The sequence below is a fragment of the Hippoglossus hippoglossus genome, chromosome 7 (genome assembly GCF_009819705.1).
Source record: "Hippoglossus hippoglossus isolate fHipHip1 chromosome 7, fHipHip1.pri, whole genome shotgun sequence".
Classification (NCBI taxonomy): domain Eukaryota; kingdom Metazoa; phylum Chordata; class Actinopteri; order Pleuronectiformes; family Pleuronectidae; genus Hippoglossus; species Hippoglossus hippoglossus.
Window position 1 is genome coordinate 14,641,512 of NC_047157.1, and position 25,247 is coordinate 14,666,758.

At 43.7% G+C, this 25,247-nt stretch overlaps 1 protein-coding gene across 7 annotated transcripts in view; it reads left to right on the forward strand.

Moving 5' to 3' along the window:
• scn8aa (sodium channel, voltage gated, type VIII, alpha subunit a) overlaps positions 1-25,247 on the forward strand; it is a 43,346-nt gene that overhangs the window by 12,998 nt on the left and 5,101 nt on the right. For 5 of the 7 annotated variants that reach the window (XM_034591082.1, XM_034591085.1, XM_034591084.1 and 2 more), the window contains 18 exons: positions 3,112-3,333; positions 3,595-3,658; positions 3,863-4,004; positions 5,943-6,149; positions 6,238-6,519; positions 7,863-8,177; positions 9,713-9,848; positions 10,087-10,325; positions 11,858-12,031; positions 12,144-12,500; positions 12,614-13,087; positions 13,705-13,822; positions 14,201-14,355; positions 14,782-14,955; positions 19,329-19,451; positions 24,060-24,344; positions 24,695-24,748; positions 25,012-25,149. In XM_034591082.1, the coding sequence (XP_034446973.1) occupies positions 3,112-3,333; positions 3,595-3,658; positions 3,863-4,004; positions 5,943-6,149; positions 6,238-6,519; positions 7,863-8,177; positions 9,713-9,848; positions 10,087-10,325; positions 11,858-12,031; positions 12,144-12,500; positions 12,614-13,087; positions 13,705-13,822; positions 14,201-14,355; positions 14,782-14,955; positions 19,329-19,451; positions 24,060-24,344; positions 24,695-24,748; positions 25,012-25,149 (3,659 nt within the window). The remainder of the gene's footprint in view (positions 1-3,111; positions 3,334-3,594; positions 3,659-3,862; positions 4,005-5,942; positions 6,150-6,237; positions 6,520-7,862; positions 8,178-9,712; positions 9,849-10,086; positions 10,326-11,857; positions 12,032-12,143; positions 12,501-12,613; positions 13,088-13,704; positions 13,823-14,200; positions 14,356-14,781; positions 14,956-19,328; positions 19,452-24,059; positions 24,345-24,694; positions 24,749-25,011; positions 25,150-25,247) is intronic. The other 2 variants (XM_034591087.1, XM_034591086.1) reach the window with 1 other exon arrangement.

Genomic DNA, 25,247 nt, shown 5'->3' on the forward strand with positions numbered 1-25,247 from the left:
TTGCACATTTACAACCAGTGATTGAATTGGAGTTAGGAGATCCCATGTTTTTTGGGCTCAAAAACCAACCTGGTGTATGTTGATGTTCCCATGAGAAATGGCATAGCTCTTAGAGAGAAGAATACACCCGTTATTTATGTATGAAGACTGCCAAGCCTAGTTTGTGAACATATCTCTTATGCTGCATGATGCTTTTCAGTCACTTGCTTTTTACAATAGTAGCCTAACAAGAGCTTGGCTGACAAATGGCATTGAAAGTTTGATTTGCCCTCTTTTGTTTTTAGTTTGGTTATTGATTTTCTTTCTCTCTCTTTTTACGACCTACTTGAATGGTATACCACACAGAAAAAAGTGTGCTCTTATTCTAGAGGCTGGGGACGCAGATGGGATGGTTGAATGACCTATTGACCTTTGTGAGTGACACTGACCACACATCTATCTATCTATCTATTGATAGAGGATGTTGAACAGATGTCGTGCTCACTTAAAGGAACCACACATTTAGTGTGTAATGTGCAAAGATAAGGGGATCATTTGGGGAAATCTGTTTATTTTCTGGTGGAAACTTAAATGAGAACATTGATGCCATCCATCTACTAGCAAAAAAAAAAAAACAGAAGTGTAAAAAAGCAGTTTTATTGTGGTTACCATATGTGTCGGACAATTTCTTAGCTCTGCAAGCTGTGTTTCCAATTATTTCTGAAAGAAAGTGGCAAAAGTTTGTGATGTCACAACAAAGCTTTTTGCATAAATACAAAAAAAAAGCCAAACCAAACTGAGTCTAACTAACTTTGAAATATCAGTATTATTGCGTACTGATGTCATCACATCAGTATGAATCTAAATCTACCTCTGATTTCTCAATATTTCATGACTGCTGTTGTTTAGACTAAAGAACCGTGAATTCAGGATTCATTTGAAAAAACGCATTCTTGTTAACTGTGAGAGAAAAGCAAGTTTAACTTAAATAGGTCAGTTAAATACTTTAGAACTAAAACTAAGGATTACAATGTTTTATTCTGACACATATTGTTGACCTGCAATTTGGTCAACAGCTATCTTCCGCTCACCGAACACAGTCGGTCTGAAGAGCCACATGAGAGCACATTGACCAACATTAGTGACTGTCTTTAATGGAGAGGAGCAAAGGCCCAACAGGATTTATTGGTAGGCTCTGTTGCCGTTGCCAATGGGCTTTTAAAGTTGCTAAATCTCGAGTGAAAGTCACTTAATTGACAACACTTGTTGCCAGGCTCATATAGCTTATGGATGTGGGCCACTTCAGGCAATGATGCAGCACTTCTGGCCTGTACAAAATGGATATGAGCCTAAAGCTGGGCACTTTTGAAATAGCAAATGTGGCCCAAATATCCCAAAACAAACATGCAGTGCTCTAGGCAAGGTGTAATCTGGATGTAAACCTAAAGTGGCCTTTGTGATGAATGGTGAATATGCCCCAAATAGCACAAAACAAATTCGGGCCACCTTTGGTTGACATGTGGTATTGGTACGGCTTACTTGTGGCCCATATCTGGCAAACAGGTGTGGACCGACGAGGTGCCATGATTGCACACAGCATGTGGGCTGGATGACAGTGTTCGGTCTGGGCCAAATCTGGGCCCAAAATGTTTTGCTATGTGGGGGTGGTCCGGCACAAAATACTCCGTAAACTGTTGTTTTACACTCTTCTGTGTTTTATAAAGATTAGACAGATCAATGGATGTAGTGAGCTGTAGAGCTGCTGGTCAGTGGATTTAGTGTTAGGCTAAGCTTGACTGTAGGTTTATATTTAATGGACAGGCCTGATTGGCCTGATCCCAATCCATCTCTCTGCCTGAGAGTGAATTAGCATATTTTCCAAAAAGTCAAAATATTTCTTTTACAATAAATCATCAAGGCCTGTAGCAGTGGAGTGGAGAAATGTTTAGCTTTTATAGTAATTTAATTTATATGTAGTTTTAATGAAGCTTACAGTATCTAATGTGCTGTGGAGGGCATACTTTCAGATCTGAACAAGTTATAGGTGTTTTAATATAATTCCCTCACAACTGATATTTTTACTTTCTGTGTAAAGTTGTCTTACTCGACTTTTCCAAGCTAATGGAGCTTTTACTGAGATCATGTGAATGTGCAAGCTTAAAGAGCATATTATACAAGTCGATACAATATGTACAGCTGGATAAAGCCCACTGTACCTGTAGAGGCCAAACACATAAAGTGGGTCGTCCTGCTTCCATGTTTGAGTTCCTCGTGGAGCCAGGTGAACACAGCCAGAGGAGGCCAGTCTGCAAGGTAAACGGGTTTTGTCTTAAGTGAAACGGTGGATGAGACAGACTGCAGGGTCGCGGTATGGGGAGTCAGTGCTTTTCCAATGACACCTTATACAAGACAGTTCAAGAAAGTGCCCACACACTGGCACTGGCATTGAATTGCTCCTGTTCAGCCTTGGAGTTTAAATGACCTGCATGTGGTTTCCACTCCCCCCTCCCCCTGCCTGTGCCTCTGTCCCCCTCATGGCCCCTCGTTGTGCTGCTGTGCTCTCTTCTTAACAGATTTCCTTTCACTTTTCTACAGTCTTCCCCCTCTTTTCATTCTGGCAGCGAAAAAGCCAGTAGTTTTAATTCGACCATGTTGCAATCTTTTCCTCTCTGGATAAATCTGAAAAGAGTGGGAAGGCTCGTAAATATTTCCTGTTTGTTTTGTTCCTAGAGATGTTATGTACGTAATCTGTCAGTTTTGTGCAAAATGTATTACTACCTATTCTTCAATTTACTTATCAATTTGATCCATACAAATGATCCCCTGCACATATCACACAGTTAGATTTAGATGTAGATATATTATTACATTGATAATTAATAAATTTAATGAGAATGTAAGATACTATATTTATGTATATTTTATGTAAAAGCAGGATAGTGTTGCCACTCCAGTAAAAACTTTATATTACCCAGTAATAGATCCCTAAAAGGGATTAGCATGTTAGCATATTAGCAGTATTTTAAAGATAATTCCTAGTTGACATGCCAGAGATTCAATTCATAACTGGGGCACCAGCAGCTCCTGCATCACCTGCATTGTTTGTGTACGTGTATGTGTGAACGCCTCCAGGACTGAAGACCATCGTCGGCGCCCTGATCCAGTCTGTGAAGAAGCTCTCGGATGTGATGATCCTGACCGTCTTCTGCCTGAGCGTCTTCGCCCTCATCGGCCTCCAGCTCTTCATGGGCAACTTGCGGCACAAGTGTGTGGTCTGGCCGATCAACATCACCGAGAACTACATGTCCAGCAGCACCAAGGGCTTTGACTGGAAAGAGTACATCATGAACGACAGTAAGTGGAGGCAGGGCTTTGCCAACGGTGAGCTGGCATCACTCGAGGAGTATGAGTCAGCCCATATGCTGGAAGGAGAACACAATATGTCGTTTTGGCCCCGGACAGACAAAAAGAATGGTTTCGAAATGCGCTAAACTGAAGACGTGTGAGCGAAGTAAAATTGGACTGAATGGATTTTCAGACCTTTGCAGGATAAACAAGTGAAGCTGCGACAGAATGTGAAATGACTCATTATGGCTGTTTGTTATTTTTCTGCAGCCAACTTCTACTTCCTGCCTGGCCAGTTAGACGCTCTTCTCTGTGGGAACAGCTCCGACTCTGGGTGAGTTGCCTCCTCTGAACGCTGCTGATCCAAGACCTGCTGTAGCTCTTCTATCTGCCTGTAGTCAGATCACATTTGAAGTAAATAACGCTGAGTCATTTTTGGGCTGGGTGCCCTCTTCTCTCTCTCTCTCTCTCTCTCTCTCTCTCTCTCTCTCTCTCTCTCTCTCTCTCTCTCTCTCTCTCTCTCCACCCCAACTCACAGCCGCTGCCCGGAGGGCTTCACATGCATGAAAGCTGGGAGGAATCCGAACTATGGCTACACCAGCTTTGACAGCTTCGGCTGGGCCTTCCTGGCTCTCTTCCGACTCATGACACAGGACTTCTGGGAAAACCTCTACATGCTGGTGAGGATGATGGGTCAACAAGTTTACATTTTTTCACAGGATGCCTATATACGTCACATATCAGTCCTCAAATATTACTGCATATAAATAGTTGATTAATCACAGTAAATAGTTTATTTCGCAAAGATGTTAAAGGGATAGTTCACCGAAAAATGAAAATCCCCTCATTATCCACTCACCACTATGCCGATGGAGGGGTGGGTGAAATGTTTGAGTCCACAAAACACTTTTGGAGTTTCAGGGTTAAACAGCGTTGCAGCCAAATCCAATACAATTGAAGTAAATCGTGAGCGCTTCTTCAGACGTAAAAAAACAACAGAATAAACATAACATGCCTCCATACTGCTCCTGTGGTGTCATCCAAGTGTCCACAAGCCCCACAAACCCAGTGAAAAACATCACTATCTATAATGAGCAAACTCTAGTATTTTATGACTCTTTAAATACATTGTTTAGATTATTAAACTAATAGTTTAATTGATTATGCAAATAATCATTTGCTGAAGCTGCACTACATAGTGAAAAATTATGTAGACCTTACATTTTTTAATTAAATTAATGTTTCATTGGTTTCATATTCTGACTGAGAGGTTGAGATAAAAAAAATACAAAATAAAGTAAATCTTTGTCTGTAGATTTATGCTAGAATTCCTGTTTGTTCAGAATTACCGAACTCCTGCTCCTCCACTGATTGACACAGTTGATAAACATACTTTAACTCCACCACTCACACAAACGGAGGATAATTCTGCCTCTGTAGTTCTCTAATCCCCCTTTGACTTTCCTTGCCCGCACATACTGTGGCCTGGCCGCTGCCGTCCAGTACGTGAGCCTGCTCCTACAGAAACCCCTCTGAAATGGTGGAGACACTCCTGCCTCCACATATGGAGGCAGGAGTGGAAAGAAGAAAGTATGAAATATTAACAGCTCAGGATTACAGAACGGCCAATGAGGGAGATGAGACCTGATGGGAGCACCCCGACTGCTATTTATGGTCCCATCTTAGAAATTCAGCTTCCAGCTACAGAACGACAGGCTCTCACTGCTTTTGTGTGTTAAATCATTGGAGACATGATTGTGAAGTTGTGTTTAGGCTTTCATGATCAGAAATGAATGTGATATGGCCGAGTCTATAGGCTCCTGTCGTCCATACATTTATCCTCAGTGATTATTTTTACCAGCCCACAAACGTCATGCAAAATGTGTGAGGGAATTTCTTTTCTTAATCCCAGGAAGTCCTTTCTTTTTTTGCTCTGCTCCCAGAAGACCCTGGTTCACCTTTAGAAGAGGGGAACTGATGATTTGGGAACATTTTATTTAAATTTTGTGTGTATTTTGTGATGCTAAAAACCTCTTAGATGCCTCAGTGAATCAAAACTGTAATATACCTGCATACCTGCTGTGTTTTTACATCAAGAGAGCGAGTTTTCTTCAAGTGTGTTCTCATTTCTTCCGCTGGGCCTCTGTAGCATCAGGTTCCTCACTTATCGTCTACACTGGGGAAAACATCCCAGCCCCTAGAACATGTTTTGGCTGTGCACTGGCTGGTATAGTGTGCATATGAAAGTAGGTCAAAAATGCATATCTCATGGCTCTCCCTGATGAACAACTCAACCTTGGGCTCATGCTGAGAATGTTGATGAGCGCAGGGAATGAAACAGGGAAATAAGCGTTCCACCGTAGCCGTGCTTGTGTTCCCTCGCTGAATCTACTGTCCAGAGGAAGCAACATTTATGCTGAGGTCATTTCTGATGCCAAGAGAAATGCCCCATCAGGCCATTTTGTCCTCTTGTCCCCAGCCCAGTTAAACTGTGTCTACATTTCTGCATGTTTCTGATGAGTCATTGTGAGTGTGACACAGGCGTTTCGGTCACGTATCAGATGTCATTGGCGTCTGCTCTTCTCTTTCTCCTCCTTGGCTGCACTGCCTCCGAACAGACTCTGAGGGCGGCGGGGAAGACCTACATGATCTTCTTTGTGCTGGTGATCTTTGTGGGATCTTTCTACTTGGTGAATCTCATCCTGGCTGTGGTGGCCATGGCTTATGAGGAGCAGAACCAGGCCACCATGGAGGAGGCCATTCGTAAAGAGGAGGAATTCAAGGCCATGCTGGACCAGCTCAAGAGACAGCAGGAGGACGCCCAGGTCAGTCCTCTGCAGGGTTGAGGCTGCAATGATTCCTGAGCCATGTGATATCATTGCTCTCAATCTATCCACGTGTTTGTCTTTGCAGACTGCTGCCATGGCAACCTCTGCAGGCACAGTGTCAGAGGATGCGGTAGAGGATGACGGAGGGGGGCGTCTCTCGTGCAGCTCCTCTGAGATGTCGAAACTCAGCTCCAAGAGCGCCAAAGAGCGTCGCAACCGTAAGAAGAAATGGCGGCAGAAAGAGCAGGATAAGGAGAAAGGCGACAGCGAGAAGTTTGTCAAGTCAGAGTCAGATGACGGCAGCAAGAGGAGCCGCTTCCGTTTCCCTGATAACCGGCTGGGTCGAAAGTCTTCCATTATGAACCAGGTAAGGAAAACTTCTCTCTTTTTTTTAATTTTCATTACAAAATTGTCATCCAGATTTTTTGTTGAATCGGCACCAAATCTCACAGATCTCATAGATATCCTTCTCCTAAAAAAACCTATCCCACAATATTAAAGAAAGTGAAAATGGATCCAACCCCTGATCCATATCTGCACCACATTTAATGGGGGTTCTCTTTTGGTCATGTATCCCCCGTCCACAAAATTGGAAATTGGTTCTGTTGTTTTTACGTAATCCTGCTCACAAACAAATATACAAACGGTTGAGGTAATTGTATTTTCCTCCATAGTCGGTGGCAAAAATCTTGCATGCAAAAATATCAGAACCAGACCTGTGAGCTATATGCATGTCTAGACATCACTATAGGTTTGACATGAGACTCCGTGATAATTATTTATGTAAAATAGAAACGAGAGCAAACCAGTCTATAACTACAGAGCCCCAGAATTAGACTCAAAGTTCTTCTTATCTCTATGAATAGGATGGAGATGTCAGTGAATGATGCGGCTGCACAGGTATATTTCAGATAGAGAGTGCAGCTGCTGTACAATGTGGTGCCTGAGCTCACGTACAGGGGAGCATATAGTGGCCAGAGATTTAGCAGCACATGTCCAGGTCCTGAATTATTCACAGTGATTACATGAATGTTTCAGAGGGAGCAATGCTGCTGCTTTGTTTAGGCCTCACCAGCACCTACTGTACACCGGCTCTTATATTTTGCGTGTTTTGTATTCACCAAACAAGTTAACAAAGGCATCCGGGCCTCATGCAACACAAGTGGGAAAACCACAGTACATAGATTTTGCTGAACGTTCATCATCTGCACAGGCTGCTGTCATAAAATGTGATTTCAGTTGCATGGGCCTGTGTGCGGACATAATAATAATGTTCGGATCAATACGAGCGGCAGCACAGATTGATGTTGTCATGACTCATGTTTGTCTCCATGTAGTTTCAGCTGCCTGTATCCCTGTCCTGTGTGTGTGTATGTGTGTGTGTGTGTGTGTGTGTGTGTGTGTGTGTGTGTGTGTGTGTGTGTGTGTGTGTGTGTGACCTTGACAGTGTAGGATATCGCTGACCTAATTATGTATTTCTGTCATGTTTGTCAAGACACGTGATTGCTCCGGCGGAATATTCCTCCCCGGGGGAAAGCGTCCTGCTTGCATTAAATTTCCCACAGATGTTGCCTTTCATCATGACCCCCAAGAACTGATGACAAACAGGATAAAAAAATGATGGTGCAATCAAATGTAATCCACAAAACATCTTGGGCTGCATAAATGTCTCCTCTCCTCTCCTCCACGTCTCTTCCTCCTCATCTCCAGTCCCTACTCAGCATACCCGGCTCGCCGTTCCTGTCCCGCCACAACAGTAAGAGCAGCATCTTCAGTTTCAAGGGGCGCAACAAGGACGTGGGTTCAGAGAACGAGTTCGCCGACGATGAGCACAGCACGGTGGAGGAGTGCGAGGAGCGCCGGGGCTCCCTGTTCAGCCCGTACCGGCGGAACAGCTACAGCGGCTTCCACGGCAAGAGGAACAGCACGGTGGATTGCAATGGCGTGGTGTCGCTCATCGGCCCTGGGCCCGGTGGACGCCTTCTGCCTGAGGTGAAAATAGATAAGGCAGCTACTGACGACAGTGTAAGGAAGTCAATGAGTAGACCTATCTAGGCATGGCCCCCCCTCTCGTCCGTTTCCTTTTCTTTCTGGCTCTCTATCCTCTACTCTGTCATCTTTGCAAGTCCGTATGTATCTCTTGGCTAAGCACTCGCGCCCTCCCCCTCCCCCAGCCCCTGCAGTGTATGCTGCCCTCCAACAGTAGACAAAGGATGGAGAAATAATTACATTTTACAGTGATTATACTTTAGCCAACCCTTGCATTCCATAGGTTAGTGGAACTGGGTCTATCAGTGACTTCCAGGCAATTTTGTTGTTTGATTTCGAACAGTGAATGTCAATGTTTTGAATATGTTCACATCAAATTGCACATTCTTCAAAAACACACAATCCTATAAGGCTTCCCCGTTTGATTTCGACACCTACATCAAACCCCTGTTTAAGATTTAATTCACAACTTTATGCGTGGGATGTCATCAAGTTCCTGTTTCACACAGTCAAGTAATGAAAGATCGTTTTTGTTAGCAAACAGCATATAATGATGAGTTAACGTGCTCCAGTGTGTTGATGTGTTCCTCCTCCAGGAATCCAGCTCCTCTGCTCGCCTGTGTGGGTAGATCTACAGTAGGAGGCGGATGAAGCAGAGGGGACCAGCACTGTAGAGCCACAGACATTTTATCTGCTTCCCTATTACACAGATAATATCCCAGAGCAGATACACAAGCAAAACACACCATCCTATCAGGCACTGATAATAATAATCATGATGTAATTTAAGAAACAAAGGAGGGCTGCTGTCCTTGTCTGTCTTTTCCTCTTTTCCAAACTCTCCCTGGTCAACATTAGTGAATTAGTCGTGTCTCATTCTAGTTAGCATGGTAGATTCAAACCCTAGTTTACAACAAGCATGACATAGACGAGTAGAACAATGACTATGATGTTTGTTATTTCCTCTCCTTCTCTTTGACTTGGAGCATGCTCGTGCATGACAACTGGATGGCTCTGAACTATCTGCCTCCATTATGATCTCTTTACAATGCTCTTGACTTGATGGTTGCAATATAAGTTGTGTGGTTTCAAAGTAGGAAGATACAGTAGCATCACTTTGCAAGTGACAGATTCAGATGGCCAGATTTGGGAGACATTTTGTAAAATAACCTAATGATTATATTGCAATGGCAGCAAAGCCTCCATTATTGCATGACAGGACTGAAAATGCACTCATGCAGAAGCAGTTCTCCTTGCACAGTTTCTCACAATCCATTTATTATTTAATCGGAAGGAGCTAATTATGTTCAAACACAATTAGGTCAAGTTGCCCTAGACCACTGCTCCCACTTTGGCTGAGACCTGCATGCATTTACAGCATACACACATCTTCCTTGAAACCAGCATTGAGATAGAAAAGAATAAAACATTTGCCCACGACCCCCCAACAATCTGACTACTTTTTCCTGCCAATGCTGTTGTGCACTTCCCTCCGCCGGCCACCGGTGGTGAAGGGGGATGGTGTTCATGTCCTCTCCATGGGTGCTTGATTCTTCCTCTCCCCCTGACAGCCGACTACTGAGGTTGAGGTGAAGAAGAAGCTGTCGGGCTCCCTGATGGTGTCTGTGGACCAGCTCAATACCTCCTTTGGGCGGAAAGAGCGGGCCAACAGTGTCATGAGCGTCATTACCAACACACTAGTGGAGGGTACTGCCACTTTAACCCAGCTATTTAACCTGCTCTCTCATTATTCTTTAACTAGGGCTGCTCTCATTGGTTGATTAGTTTTGACATGAATTTCCTGCTTATCTGCTTTGCATATCGAACAGTACCAGATACATACAATGCATACAATTTTTTTCTATCATTTGATACCATTGCATGCAGTATGCTTAAGCATGCCAGTATGTTTGGATTTGATGTGTGGTCCGCGCTATGTCTTCAGAACTGGAGGAGTCTCAGCGCAAGTGTCCGCCATGCTGGTATAAGTTTTCTAACACATTCCTGATCTGGGAGTGCTCCCCCAATTGGATTAAGATCAAGGAGATTGTGAACCTGATAGTCATGGACCCCTTCGTGGATTTAGCCATCACCATCTGCATCGTCCTCAACACCCTCTTCATGGCCATGGAGCACTACCCCATGACCCCCGACTTTGAGCACATGCTGTCTGTGGGCAATCTGGTGAGTGGCAATCTTTTTGTTCCTTTATTTTTAATCGGATTCAGTCCTAAAGTATTTCCTCTGCTTCTCCTCAGCTGCTCTTAGAGAGGCGTTATTTTTGGGGCCGTAATTGGCGTGTTTTTCATTGCCGATTCAGAGTTGAAAGGGAGAAAAAAAAAAGCCCTCCCAAACCCCCCTGCTGCTCGTCTGAATCCATGTGTTTCTTGATTCTTCACATACACATGTTCCCTTTCTTCTCCTTCTATCTGTCTTTCTCCATCTCCACTCTGGCGAAGTGGAGCTGATGTTTGCTTCAGTGGAACCGGCCTGGCTCTCTCCGCTGGTTGGGTGACGGGTGGGAGGCCGGCATTAATATTTCATGGAGGCTGATCGATGAGCTGCTCTAAAATGGTGCCTGAATCGTGGCTCGGATAACTCAACCTGCCTGTTTTCACTTAAGGCATTTTAGGGAACCTGAGTAAATCCGAGTCCTGGCACACGATGGCTTTTGTTTTATTTTTCAGTGTCACAGATGTTGAAATATGTTGCGTCAGCTTCCCAAAACAAGATGCTACAGATGAGACAGCCACCCACTCTGTGTGTGTGTGTGTGTGTGTGTGTGTGTGTGTGTGTGTGTGTGTGTGTGTGTGTGTGTGTGTGTGTGAGTGTGTGTGTGTGTGTGTGTGTGTGCATATTCTAGGTATTGCGATTGTTGTGGGGACCTACATCTGTTAACATATTATGGGGACTTGTATTCCTTTTAGGGAAAAGATCAATGATGCAGATCATTACATTTTGAGGTGAAGACATGTTTTAAGGTTATGGTTAGAGTTTGAGTAAGTCTTTACAAAATGAATGTAAGCTAATGCAGACATGGAGTCACGTGTGAGTATGTGCAAGTGTGTATATTTACATTTAGAGGGACAGAAATGTGTTATTTACTAGTCCTGCTCTAGGATCACTTATCAGAAATTGCCAATCGGGGCTCAGGTGGATATTTTTCTAGGTCACCTTGACGCAATATGAGTCATCATCACACACACACACACACACACACACACACACACACACACACACACACACACACACACACACACACACACACACACACACCTACAAATCTTACACACATTTACAGTGTCAGTGTATATTACATTATGTGGGGTCTATGATTGAGGATAACCCTCAGTAATTTATTATGGTGTTTAGAGGCCACAGAACTGCCATTTCATCCTTACTGAGTACAGAGCAGATGTCACACACACACACACACACACACACACACACACACACACACACACACACACACACACACACACACACACACACACACACACACACACACACACACACACACACACATGACTGGATGTTATACATTAATATTAATTAACATTTGGGATATTTTATACAGTGATGGATTTACATATTTAAATATGTAAATCTTCATCATTATTTTGGACATATATAATGTATAAATCAGTTAATGGATCAGAGAAAAAAATCTCCAATGTGATCTTTTACTGAAATTTGTTCTCTTTCCTCCTTGCCAGGTTTTCACGGGGATCTTTGCAGGGGAGATGCTTTTCAAGCTGGTTGCTATGGATCCATATTACTACTTCCAGGAAGCCTGGAACTGTTTTGATGGATTCATTGTAACGCTGAGTTTAGTGGAGCTGGCTCTGGCTGATGTCGAAGGCCTGTCTGTGCTGCGGTCATTCCGATTGGTAAATTTTCCCTCTTGCACTTCCCTCAGATAGTTGTATAGTTGGCATCTTAGCTTATGAGGTTTGTATCTTAATCATATCCTATTTATTCTTTCCACCCGCTCAACTTCAGCTGAGAGTGTTTAAGCTGGCCAAGTCATGGCCAACCCTCAACATGCTGATCAAGATCATTGGTAACTCGGTGGGAGCCCTCGGGAACTTGACTCTGGTGCTGGCCATTATCGTCTTCATCTTTGCTGTGGTGGGCATGCAGCTGTTTGGTAAGAGCTACAAAGACTGTGTGTGCAAGATAGCCAAGGAATGTGAGCTGCCTCGCTGGCACATGAACGACTTCTTCCACTCCTTCCTGATCGTCTTCCGGGTGCTGTGCGGCGAGTGGATCGAGACCATGTGGGACTGCATGGAAGTGGCGGGCCAGGGCATGTGCCTCCTCGTCTTCATGATGGTCATGGTCATCGGCAACCTGGTGGTGAGTGTCCACGTTGGGCCGACTGTTGGCTCCCCAGCTACCTTTAACTAATTATATCGTGGTCAAAGACCTACACAATATTAGGTCACCAATTTCTTATTCTTTGTCCGAAGGTGTTGAACTTGTTCCTTGCCTTGTTGCTGAGCTCGTTCAGCGCCGACAACTTGGCTGCGACAGATGATGACGGCGAGCCCAACAACCTGCAGATTTCAGTCAAGCGCATAAAGGTAGGGATCGCATGGATAAAAGTGAAGATGCGGATACTGATGGCCACCCTTCTGAAGAAACCACCGATGGAGGACGAGCAGAAGCCTTTGGACGACATGTACGACAAGAAGCTGAACTGCATCGCTAATCACACTGGGGTGGACATCAACCGCGACCTGGACTACGCCAAGAACGGCAACGGCACCACTAGCGGTATAGGCAGCAGCGTGGGGAAGTACATGATCGACGAGGACCACATGTCTTTCATCCACAACCCAAATCTGACCGTCTGCGTGCCCATAGCTGTGGGAGAGTCCGACTTTGAGAACCTCAACACGGAGGACTTCAGTAGCGAGTCGGAAAATGAGAACAGCAAAGAGGTCAGTCAGATGTATATTATCCACTTCCAGCTTTTAACAGTAAATCAATGTTTTCCAAGCACTTACAAAATAAATTTGTACTTTTTCCTCCAAGATGACACGTGTTGTTGTTTTTGTTGTTATCATCTTCAGCTACGTGCAATTTCCTCTCTCAGGACAATAACACTATGGGCGTGGCTGCTACTCTGGACTGCTCAGGCCCTAATGTAACTCCATTACTCTATAGAGTCTTCTTCAGAGTGGCCTGAGCACGGATGAAATGGATATCTGCTGATGTATCTCTCTTGACAAATTGCATTTAGAAAACTTTCAGAGCAGACCATCTGCCATCTGATATTTCATTTCAGTGTTCATGGGGATGATATGTGATGTTCAGGGTTGTTATGGTGCCCATTTCAAGAGATCAAATACTTCTTGAGTTTTTTTTTGAGACTGAGGAAACGCAAATTGGAGATAATGTGATATTTACATTTCCTAAAAGGTCCAGAAGGCTCCATGAGTAATTCTTAAGTTTGCAATGAAACCAGAAATGTTTCTGAATCACTAAAACTTTCCCCATGTTTCTGTTTGTGTGTGTGTGTGCATGTGTATATATATGTATATCCGCATCTCTGCAGCTGGATGACACCAGCTCGTCAGAGGGCAGCACCATCGACATCAAGCCAGATGTGGTGGAAGAGGTGGTAGTGGAGCCGGTGGAGGAATACTTGGAACCAGAGGCCTGCTGGACAGACGGTGAGACCACTGCTCCTGTAACACCCATTACCTCTACTCCTAAAAACAGAGATTCTCCATGGAAATGACAGGGTGGCAGGGCAATGGATAGTGACAGAGAGGGAGAGAGCGAAAAAGAGAAAGACTAATTGTTGTTCAGAGATTTTACACAATTTATTTGTCAAATTTGTTTCGAAAAAAATGCGACAAATGAATATCTGTGTTGCTACTTGACCCCAGCAACATCTACTACATGACTCATTCAAAAATAATACACAGGATTCAGAGTGCACACTAAGGTAGTGAGGGGGGGGGGATACACTTGAGCACAGGAATGGAATCGACATCTTAATTTAACTCATCTTAATGAATGTCATCTCTTCTCCTGTGTGCCTGCAGGTTGCGTGGCAAAGTATAAGTGCTGTGACGTTCCGATCAATGTGGGCTGGGGGAAGCCCTGGTGGTTCCTGAGAAAAACCTGCTTCCTGATTGTGGAGCACAACTGGTTTGAAACCCTCATCATCTTCATGATCCTCCTCAGCAGTGGCGCCCTGGTAAGCATCCTCTGAGGCACACAATTCATGGAGCCGATAGAATCCAAACAGTGGAGGAGCTGTTCAGTGGGTGGTGCAGTCAGTTTGGTTGTTCAGACTCCGAGCTGCTCTGTTGGGGGGAGGGGGCGTCAGTGATTAATGGACCGCACCATTTATCAAACACGGGATCTGCTTCAGGAGATTGAGTGAGGCCTTGTTTTTAACCATGTCAAATAAGAGCAGAGACTGCTGCACCTCCACATTCACTCTGGACTCATTTCACACAGAAAAGATATGTCTTTCTTGTAACTCATCATTTGTGATCAGCCCTGAGTGAGCCGCGGCACTGTACGCAGTTTCATTAGCAGAATTATAAATCATCAGGTGCAATATTTCTTTTTGCTGTCGTCACCGCGGCTGACAGCAGTTGTTCCTGTTCCTCCGCAGGCCTTTGAGGACGTGTACATCGAGCAGAGGAAGACCATTCGGATCATTCTGGAGTACGCCGACAGGGTTTTCACCTACATCTTCATCCTGGAGATGTTGCTGAAGTGGGTCGCCTACGGTTTTGTCAAGTACTTCACCAACGCCTGGTGCTGGCTGGACTTCTTCATTGTGGATGTAAGTCCAGCTCCTGCTTCCTCAATGTATTAGACTGAGAGTGTCGTAGACTATAGAGCAGAAGAGCGGCCACTTGGTCCTCAACCACACCCTGGTAAAAATATATTTATATATATTTATTCAGTCAATTTAACAGCGATGCTAATGCTAATTTCAAGATATGCAGATACAGGCTTTGATGTTGCTAAAACTGCATGTAGCTGTTGCCCTATTGTTGTGTGTAGGGTGTGGTTAGGGTATAAACTGAATACCTGCTTCGTGGCGTGCGTTGGGTGAGAGGGCATGTTGTGCACATGTTGTTTACTCATGCTATAAGGACAGTGTCTTACATGACTGCACTACAGTCTGTCCATTTGAAATAAACACATGCCCGTGTCACCTTTTACGTCTCCATCAAGCAACAATCCCTCTTTTTACTTGGTTGATCCCCCTGAGATGCTTGACTATGTAGAATAATTATTTGCTTGTGAATCCAAACACAACTATTGCCGTGTCACAAGCATGAAACCGCTCAGTCTGTTTCCATGTAGGTTAAAAAAAAGTCTGCTCTGTAAAACTTATTTCTGCTGGGAAGAAAATTGAAATACACAATTATTTGAGTATGGACGCCACCAAAAATGAGAATGAGCCAATTAATAAGAGACAATAATTATTTCAAGCATATTCAAGTTTCTCTCAGAGCGGTGGGACGTGCCACAGATGTGTCTCTGTAAAGGTGACTTTACCTGTGTCTCTGACCTGTACAATGTTTGATATGTGCCTTTGTCCTCTCTCTCTATGTGTGGACTTCTCTGCTCCTTGTGTCAATCAAGTTTGAAAGAGCAGAACAGGGATAATTCTTCATTCTATTCTTTTTACACTGAAACTTATACTGTGTTACCACCATTGAATCTAATTTTAATATTTGGAATCTCACTTAGAATCTGTGAGATTCTAATTTGGGGCAGGGAGGGGATCATTTCCATATACAGAATTTGAATATGACATGATTAGAGTAAGAATTTCCCTGACTTCTGACTTTCTCCTTGAGCTAACCACCTCTCCGCAGTGTCCACCACCTCCGCCAATAACCGTGAATGGACTCCGATCAATGGCCAGAGGTTGCCATGTTGATTCTTTACGAGCTCCTATGACCCAAACCCCCCCCCCCCCCCCGCAGCAACAAACTTTTTACACACCACAGATTATGTGCACAAATGATTATTACTTTATTATTACATTATTATTACATTATTATTACATGTATACAGTTTGTATGAGTTAAAATTACACATACTCTAAGTTCTGTTTCTTAAGGAACAGCACACACTTTTTTTTATTTATGATTTAAAGTTTGACACATACACACACACACAGCTTGTGGCAATAACAATCATAGCACACTGATATGATTCTGGTTATTGCCGTGACTCCCTCCATGTGTAGGTGTTGATCTCGAGCCCGACACTTTAGACAGAGCAGGGCACTACACCTCCAACAAAGAGCTACGTCCCTCCCTGTCCCTCCCTCCCTTCTCTCCTCGTCCTCCTCTCGTGCCCTCTTGAAAGTGTAACCTCAGGAATGTGGTGATATTGTGCTTGCTGAGATGTAATGATGGTGGGTGACAGGCGGCCAGCGGTAAGTTTGGTCTTCACTTGCGCTCCCCCTCCAGGAAAAAGCAAACAACTCGTGCTTGATGACACTGGGTTGTGTTGTGCCTCTGCCGTCCTGTGTTGTTGGGTCAAACCATTGCCATGGACTCAGAAAAGGGGGGGGGGGGGGGGGGGACACCATCATTAAACCGGCCTGTATTTTGAGTGTGGATGTGCCTGACTCTCTGTTTGAGCGTTTTCCTCCTCATTTTTCCTTGTGTTATATCTTTCTGACATCCATTTGATTTGTGTCTTCCTGATTTTCATTATAATGATGTTTTGGTATTGTGTTATATATTGCCTAAATGTCAGGGGCAAGAAATGTAAAGTTAGAGAGTTAAGTGTTATAGTTTGCGGCGTCATCGCTGGAGAACTTACTTTTAACATTTTCTTACAATGTAGAAATAAGAATCACTATGTATCTTAAATGAGCTTTTAAAGTAATGGCAACGTAGTCAGGGTAGGTGAGCATGAGGCTGATAGATGTCATACTCCATTCATCTTTCTTTTTCACTCAGGTTATTATCATTGTTTTGTTGTGTTTTTCCCTTTGTTTTTAGTTTGTTTTATTTCTGTGAGGCTCTGGTTTGTGCTGTCGTCATCATGGGATCACAGCCCCAGATGTCATTGGCCTTGCCTTGCAGAGCTCTGTGAGAGGGACGCTGAGGCGCTGAGGCCGCTACTGCACAGCTGGCCCAGCGGGGGGCTGGAGGCCAGGGACCCCAAAAAGGGGGGCTCTCCAAGGGGTCAGGCTGAAGGTGACAATAACCCCAAACACTGTAGTGTAGCGCAAGGCAAAATCTTTATTTGACTGTCTACCTGCCAGAACAGTTATTCAAGGGGCGAGGTTATTGATTTAAATAGGGGCTTTGTGCCAAAGAGTAAGTACATGGAGGAATCTCAGCAGAATCTAAATAAAAACCCCACAAGGACGTCCCAGACCTGATGTTTGAACAGTGTCCAACATTTATCTTAAGAAGTCTGAATCTAGACTGCCACCTTTCCTGCTGCTCTTTTTATAGTTTTGATGGATTCCTCTCCTAAGTGGCTGAAATGTTGATAATGGCATCAGTAAAATGAAGATTTTGCCTGTTACAATCCTCCCTCCGTGACTTTGGTAAGCTTTGGATGTTGTGTACTTCTTGCGATGAGTTTGACCGGTTGTGTCGGTGGCTGATTGGAGGTGCTTTCACATGTGTTCACCGTTGATATTTCTCCCTATTTGTAAGGAACTGGTATTCCTCCTGTTTCAGTCCCTCCAGCATCCAGACTGAGAAAATTACAGTCAGGAAAAAAAAGGGGGAAAATCCCTAAGGATGAAATACTCCGGTGAATGTGCACTTTGACAAATTCTTTCTATTCACCTGAATTTATAAGATTTGGAGGATTATTCTAACGCAATTGCATTTTTCATTTCAAACAACCTGCATTCAGCCAAAGCATACTTCTTTACAAATCTTCTCTGTACTGCTGACCGCCTGCTTGGCACACTTGGGGTGACTTCACCAAGGCCAAGTCAATCCTTCACCACATACCACACGTCAAAGAACATAAGTGCAGCTTACTGACCATGTTCTACATCGTCCATTTCCTCCACTGTTAATGATGCAATACATATGTGTTCAGCTTAGACCAGCTCCATGGACCAGACACATGGGGGAATAACTCAGGCCACTATGCCGAATTTGGCTTTGAATCATTATGGTGATAAAAGCCCTGTACGTTTACAGTGGCACTGACAATGGGTGTGTGTCGAGTTTTGTGACATAATAACTCCACTGAAGGACTTAGTGACTGTTTTTCACTTATGATAACACACCATGAAGTGTTCTTTGGCTGCAGAAATATCCTCGGTGGCTGCTGCGGGACGTGAGAGGAGCTGCACCAGTTTCTTTGAGGTTGTGTTATTGTGAACTGTTGTTAACTGTGTGTAACTCGACTGTACTCTTGCGTATTTTTGTCCTTCTAGTGCTATCCAGTGCTAAGAACTATATCCGGTCTCCCCTTTAACCTCCATCCCTGTCTCTTGTGCGTGGTTCATGTGACTGTGGCTCTCCTAATCGATTCTTAATGCTGTGTGACAAGTTTGATTTGATGTCTGATGAGACGGAACAAATGGCAAAATGACATACCTGTACATGTTTACTTGTATTCTTTCTCTTAGGTTCCGTTAGTTTGTCTGTCTTAGATTATATGGGATTTTATGCCTCAGCCCGAGAGCGACATGGAGAGACAATGTTAGAGGGGCAAGGGTAAGGCTCTCAAGTCTGTTGGGTTTTTATCAGGGTAACCTCTCTCCTTCCCTTCCCCCCAACTCCTCTTCCTCTCCCGGTCCCTTCGCTTGTATCTTTACTAAATCATGTAGCACTCTTCTCTGCCTAATTTACCCTATATTTGAGTCTTATGTCTCTATCTCCTCTCTTTCTCTCTCAACCACAAATTCTTTTGCAGGTACAAAGGACTTTTCACATCTCGTCAACTGCCCCAAAATAACAGACAAACAATCCCTATGGCCTACTGCTACTAAAAAATACTACGCACATAAAACCTATACTAAACATTGACCTTCTCTCTCAGTGTATATACATGTATAAATGCAATATTATACATGTATATACATGCATAGATTTATGTGTGTATGTCAAGCAACTCTCCACGTATGCCAGGGCCGTCTCTCTTCCCGAGTGAATATTCTCACTTCTAACAGTTTGGAACCTCTTTTGCTTCTCTGTTTTTGTGTAGGTGTCTATAGTCAGCCTTGTAGCTAATGCGCTGGGCTACTCCGATCTAGGGCCCATTAAATCACTCAGGACACTAAGGGCCTTGAGACCCCTCAGAGCCTTGTCACGTTTTGAAGGGATGAGGGTAAGATCCAAAGCTAAGCAGCTGATCCTTCCGCATGCCCATTCAACAGTTTAAAGCATGCTAGAACTGATCTGAAAACAAACTAAGAGGATTAAAAAAAAAAAAAAAAAAAGAAACTCCATAATATTGGGGGGATTGTTTTTAAAACAAGGAAATGAAAAGCCAAGAAGTCACCTTTCTATGCGCAATCCTGTACCATGCCTTTTTGTTAGAGCCAGAGAACAAGTCATGATGCAGCTGGGAGACTGAGTAAAGTAACAGTGAAGTAATATTGCCAGCAGAATAACATGCATTTCAATTGAATTTCTTAAACAAACCAAAATATACAAAATTATTTGTTTCATTATAATAAAAAAAAAAAACATGACGCAAACAGAAATATCTTTCACAAAGCTGCCTCATCACACAAGTGACAAACCAGAAGTTACCTCATCTTACTTTGTTTCCTCCTGATTGGACAAAGTGAATGTGATATTGGTAAACGCTAACCAGACTTACATGCCATCTCATGTAGAGCATCCGAACCAACAATTAGTTCTTCATTTGGCCTGATTTTCAACCACTGCTTTCAATTGAGACCCCCCCTCCCCCCCTCCCCCTCCCCCTCCCCCCCCTGCTCCCATAACCCCCCCCAACCCCCACCCCCTCCGCTCCCATAACAACCTAACCCCCCCTTCCCAGCTCACATCATCTCTCAATACATTTGGGCATCCGGGCATCGAGAACAACCAGCAGGAACCGGGGGGGGGGGGGGGGTTTGCGGGATCGCCACCAAAACCTGCCAAACAACCGCTCGGAGGAACCTGTCTTATTTATCACAGTAACCTCTGGTTGCTTCAGCCGTCTGCTCCTAAAATACGTAGATCTGATTGGTTGTCCCTGTGAATGGTGGTAACGATAGTTTGCGCCTGGTTGTTGTCACCCGTAGTCCCTCCTGTTTCTCTCTCTCCTCTTCTCTCTGTCTCATTCTCTTTAACCTCTCACTGCTCTTGGACTGGTTGACTTGTCTTCTAGTTTGAGCCTCCTCCTCCTCCTCCTCCTCTTCACCTCATAATGTCCCCACCTCCCCTCAGCCCCACATGTGCACCCACCCCTCCTCCTCTTCATCCCCCTCCTCTTCCCCCGCAACCCCCTTATCCCTCCACTACTCACTCCACCTCGACCCGGTTCAGCTGGGCTGGACCGCTGGAGGGTCACCACACTCTCTCCTGCTTGTCCAGGATCTTTCTGCATCAGGGACTGAGACAGAAACCACACACACTCTGTGCTGTGGCTTTGGGAGGAAAGTATTTGTTAAGTTTCTGCCAGTGTCAGCGCCATCCTGATCTGCTAACAGCCCCAACTCTGGGGGCAGATTATTACTGCAAATTTATTTTTGAACATTGTCCATATGAAACAGTTCATTGTTATTGCCTCCCGTTGGGAACGCAGGCAGAAGCTTAGCAAATATGCCAGGCTGCCATTTCACACAAGGCATTACTGCTGTCATGTCATGGCACCGCATACTGTAGCGCATACAGCAGGCCCTGGCTTCCTGTTGCCTTCCAGTCCCACGGGAAGTGAAACTGGGAGGCAACAATGGGCCCCAGTTAAGCTCTGACTTTGAGTGCTGGGTCTGGGTGGGTGGTGGCCCATAGGTTGACTGGCACTACTGCGTTAGGACAACACTCTCAACCCTAAACAGAAAATGTGTTGCCTCACTTTAGCATGTCCCAAAAATGACAGACCAGCAGAGGAAGGAGAATATGTGTAATCATCTAGTGGGTGGATTGATGGTGAACAAATTTAATATTTAAATTGGACTCACAGTGAAGACTTATTCATACCAGATATCCAGTGACTAAAAGGTGATGCCGTTGCGTATGAGCCGACATCAATTCTTTTAGGCCCTGGATAAGCTTTATGGATGTTGTCATGAACGTTTCAATTGAATCTTGCAGGGTTGATTGTTAATTTTGGAAAGGGAAATAGACCTGTCAGTGAGATGATGTCATTTTTGGGGTTGGAACTTATGGCACATTTGCTTCAATAGAGTGCAAATATATGAAATACCTATTTCCCCTATGAATGACCTCATTCACTGGGTGTATGAGGTGAGGGTGGCCAAGTAATGCAAAGGAAAACAAACAGAGGAATCTCAATCCTGCTGTATCAATAATCTTTAGTATAATGTCTATGTTCATCAATTGAGTTACCGTTTTGTTTTGAACTGAAAAACGGGAAAAAAGAATTTGAGGTCAATCAATAAATAAATGAACAGGGAAGAACATGAATGGAGAGATGACACTGTATGAAAGAGATTCTGGAGAGTTAGAATGATGAGAAGTTAAAACGTCCCCGCTGGTTGAGTTTTTCGCATCGCAGAGGTCAACGCAGCTCAACAGCGCCGAGCGGGCGGCGCAGCTTCAGTGGGAACATTGCACTGCTTAACATGCAATGAATATGGGCTGTTCTTATACTTTGCCTTCTTTCTCTTAACGCTGCTTTGTATTCTCGGTCCTATACTTTTTTGCGAGCAATGCATTGTACAGGAATGAAACCATGTCTAGCCATCGAAGCTCCAGAAAAACCTCCGTCTTCCTGACGAAACTACTAAAGCTTAAGTTCCACCCAAAGATTTGAAAATCATAATCATCTTTATCAGCCATTAACGACTTAACTCAACCTGAGGCCTTTGGATTCAAACTTCCCCCGATCACTTCAATGGCCACGATATATAATAGACAAAATGTTTTCGGCGACAAATCTTATATTGTGCTGTAGACGTTTGTCAGACTCCCATGGAACCCACGTAAATATCAGAATGGCTCGTCAGACGTACAAACAAAGCTTCAGCCTTTATCTCTTTAGCCGCTATCTCTATCCACACATTTCTCTATTCATTTATTTATTGATTTGAGCGGATCTTGAGATCGCACAATGCCATGTAACACGCATGTTATACAACTGCCGATGCACATTATGCATTTTTGAAAGCCATTTTCCCTCTTTCTGAGAATGCATTCCACTCAGCATGACCCAATTCCTTTTTTTAAAACGCTGAATTTTTAAAAAGCGGTTCAATTGTACCTCAGATCGAGCAAAGAGCCATTCTCTCAGCGAGTGCGATGGCAACACGACGTGGGAAGGATGTAAATCATATTTGGAAAATGATCCCTAATTTATTTCCTCTTAGCATTTTACGCGTTTTTCAAAGAGACACTGGAACAGTGGCCCTCACTGTGCGCGGCACGATCAATTTATGATTGAACGTTCACCACCAGTCAGTTTGTGCACACGCTGAGAGAATCCTGCTCTGGAGCTCCTCCCTGTCTGTGTGTAATGAGGAGGGAATATGGCTCCACAAAACGAGTCTGCTAAAGACATGCATGCTCAGCTGTCTGCCTGAGAGCTGCTGGTCGGCCTGCCTAACACTGGTACTGAGCGGTTCACTATGTGCTGAGCTTATTACTGGCAATGATTAAGCTATGGGAAAACCAGATTGGATCAATAGACAGGAATAGATTTTGGGGTGGTTGTGGGAATTATAGCTTTATTTTTTTTGAACTGCTGTAGTGTGATATTGTTTCATGTGGGATAGTTATAGAAAAGGATCAGTAAGATTAAGAATATTGGCTGTCTAAGGTTGGGGTGGACACTTCATAGTGGTATGGCAAACACTGGTGATCAAGGTTTTACTTTTTAATGCTGTAAGCTTTTATAAAGTAAACACATAGAAATCAGTTTTATACAAACAAACAAAACATATGACATTTCTTACAACAATTCTCTAATGGGAGGTGTGTGTGTGTGTGTGTGTGTGTGTGTGTGTGTGTGTGTGTGTGTGTGTGTGTGTGTGCGTGCGTGTGAATATGTGCGTGTGTGTGTGTGTGCGTGCGTGTGAATATGTGCGTGTGTTGTACATGCGCACATTTGAACCAATACCAGGAAAAAAATACTAACAATGCAATATGCTGTAAGGTGTACAATTTTTAGGCTACAGTAACTCACAATATAAATATACTCACAATGTCTGTTATTTCTTTTTTTTGGTAACTGTCTACCTCATGTTTAAATACTGCTTATAACAGAGAGTACAGCGTTATAGTGGTCTGGAAGTGGCTGGAATCGTAACTTATAATAAAAAAAAAAACTTTGTGTTTTATGTAAACATGTATTAGTGGTGAATTGTGCATTTTACATCATAAACGTATGATTCTTTTAAAAATGGTTATTTGTGTGTGTGTGTGTGTGTGTGTGTGTGTGTGTGTGTGTGTGTGTGTGTGTGTGTATCCCTTAAGCATCTCCACCCACATGCTACAACAGATGAAAGAGCAGAGTCACATCAGCGCTGCTCTAATTAGACTTACACAGCACTCCCCTCCCATTAATGCCCCACACTTCACTATGTACATCACAGTGGTGTGCAGGGCTTATTTTTGGCAACACGAAACTATAATAGAGCTGCTGCTCTTAATGCCACATGTAACAAATGGCTCAATAGTTCATCTAAGTACAGAGTGTAACGCCATAACAATATGTAGTGTCTTTTATTGGAGGGGTTGAATGAGAAGCTGTTGTTTCCTGGTTCTCACACTGTCATATCCTGTCTCCCCTGGTCTGGTCTAGGTGGTAGTCAACGCCTTGGTGGGTGCCATCCCTTCCATTATGAATGTGTTGCTGGTTTGCCTCATCTTTTGGCTGATTTTCAGTATCATGGGGGTCAATCTGTTTGCGGGCAAGTACTACTACTGTTTCAATCAGACGTCCGAGGAATACTTCTCAGTTGACGTGGTCAACAACAAGACCCAGTGTGAGGCCCTCATTCAGCAAAACTTTACTGAGGTCAGGTGGAAGAACGTCAAGATCAACTTTGACAATGTGGGCGCCGGCTACCTCGCCCTGCTGCAAGTGGTGAGAGTGTCACTCCTCCTCTCCTCTATTACGCCATTTCTTTGTTTCACTTGCTTCCTTCTCTCATTTCCAATGCACTTTAATGTTTTCTTTTGCTGCTTCAAATTCCATTTACTTTCACAGTACACCGAGGCTTTCTATCGTCCATAGTTATTGTTTATAGATGTATGTTTCTCCACGCCCTTTTCCCCATCCACTTATGTCTTTCCATGAACAAGCTCTACCACAGGACATGCATCAGTTTCGGTTTGAGTTTGATTATTCTTTGATTTCTATTGAGAATTTTCCTGGTATTATTATTTGTTATTCTGTTTCTACAAATGTATTCAGTTATGTTTCTCTTTTGAAAGGCCACGTTCAAAGGCTGGATGGACATTATGTACGCGGCTGTGGATTCCAGAGAGGTATCGTCATTGCTTCTTCAATAAATATTTTAATGCTCACTGGCTATCTCTGAATATGTCAGATTGTCAGTGAGAAGGTCTTAAAGGAACAGCTCAGCATTTGGGTGAAATTTGCTTATCCCGCAAATTTTGGAGATTTATTTTGACGATTTCAGCTCAAAACCAGCTTATGGCAAGAAAATAAAAATGTGCATGTCACAAGAGACTATGTCTTTCTGTTAATAAAATAAAACAGTAACTTTAACGTGGTCTCTCCCTCTCAGGTGGAAGACCAACCAGACTACGAAGTCAACATCTACATGTACATCTACTTTGTGGTTTTCATCATATTCGGCTCCTTCTTCACCCTCAACCTCTTCATTGGTGTGATCATTGACAACTTCAACCAGCAAAAGAAAAAGATAAGAACCGTTCTGTCTCCTAATCTCATATTTTGCTCCCAGGGTTTCTTCTTGAAAGTGTAGAATATGATTATAACCAAATCTCTGTTTATCCCGTT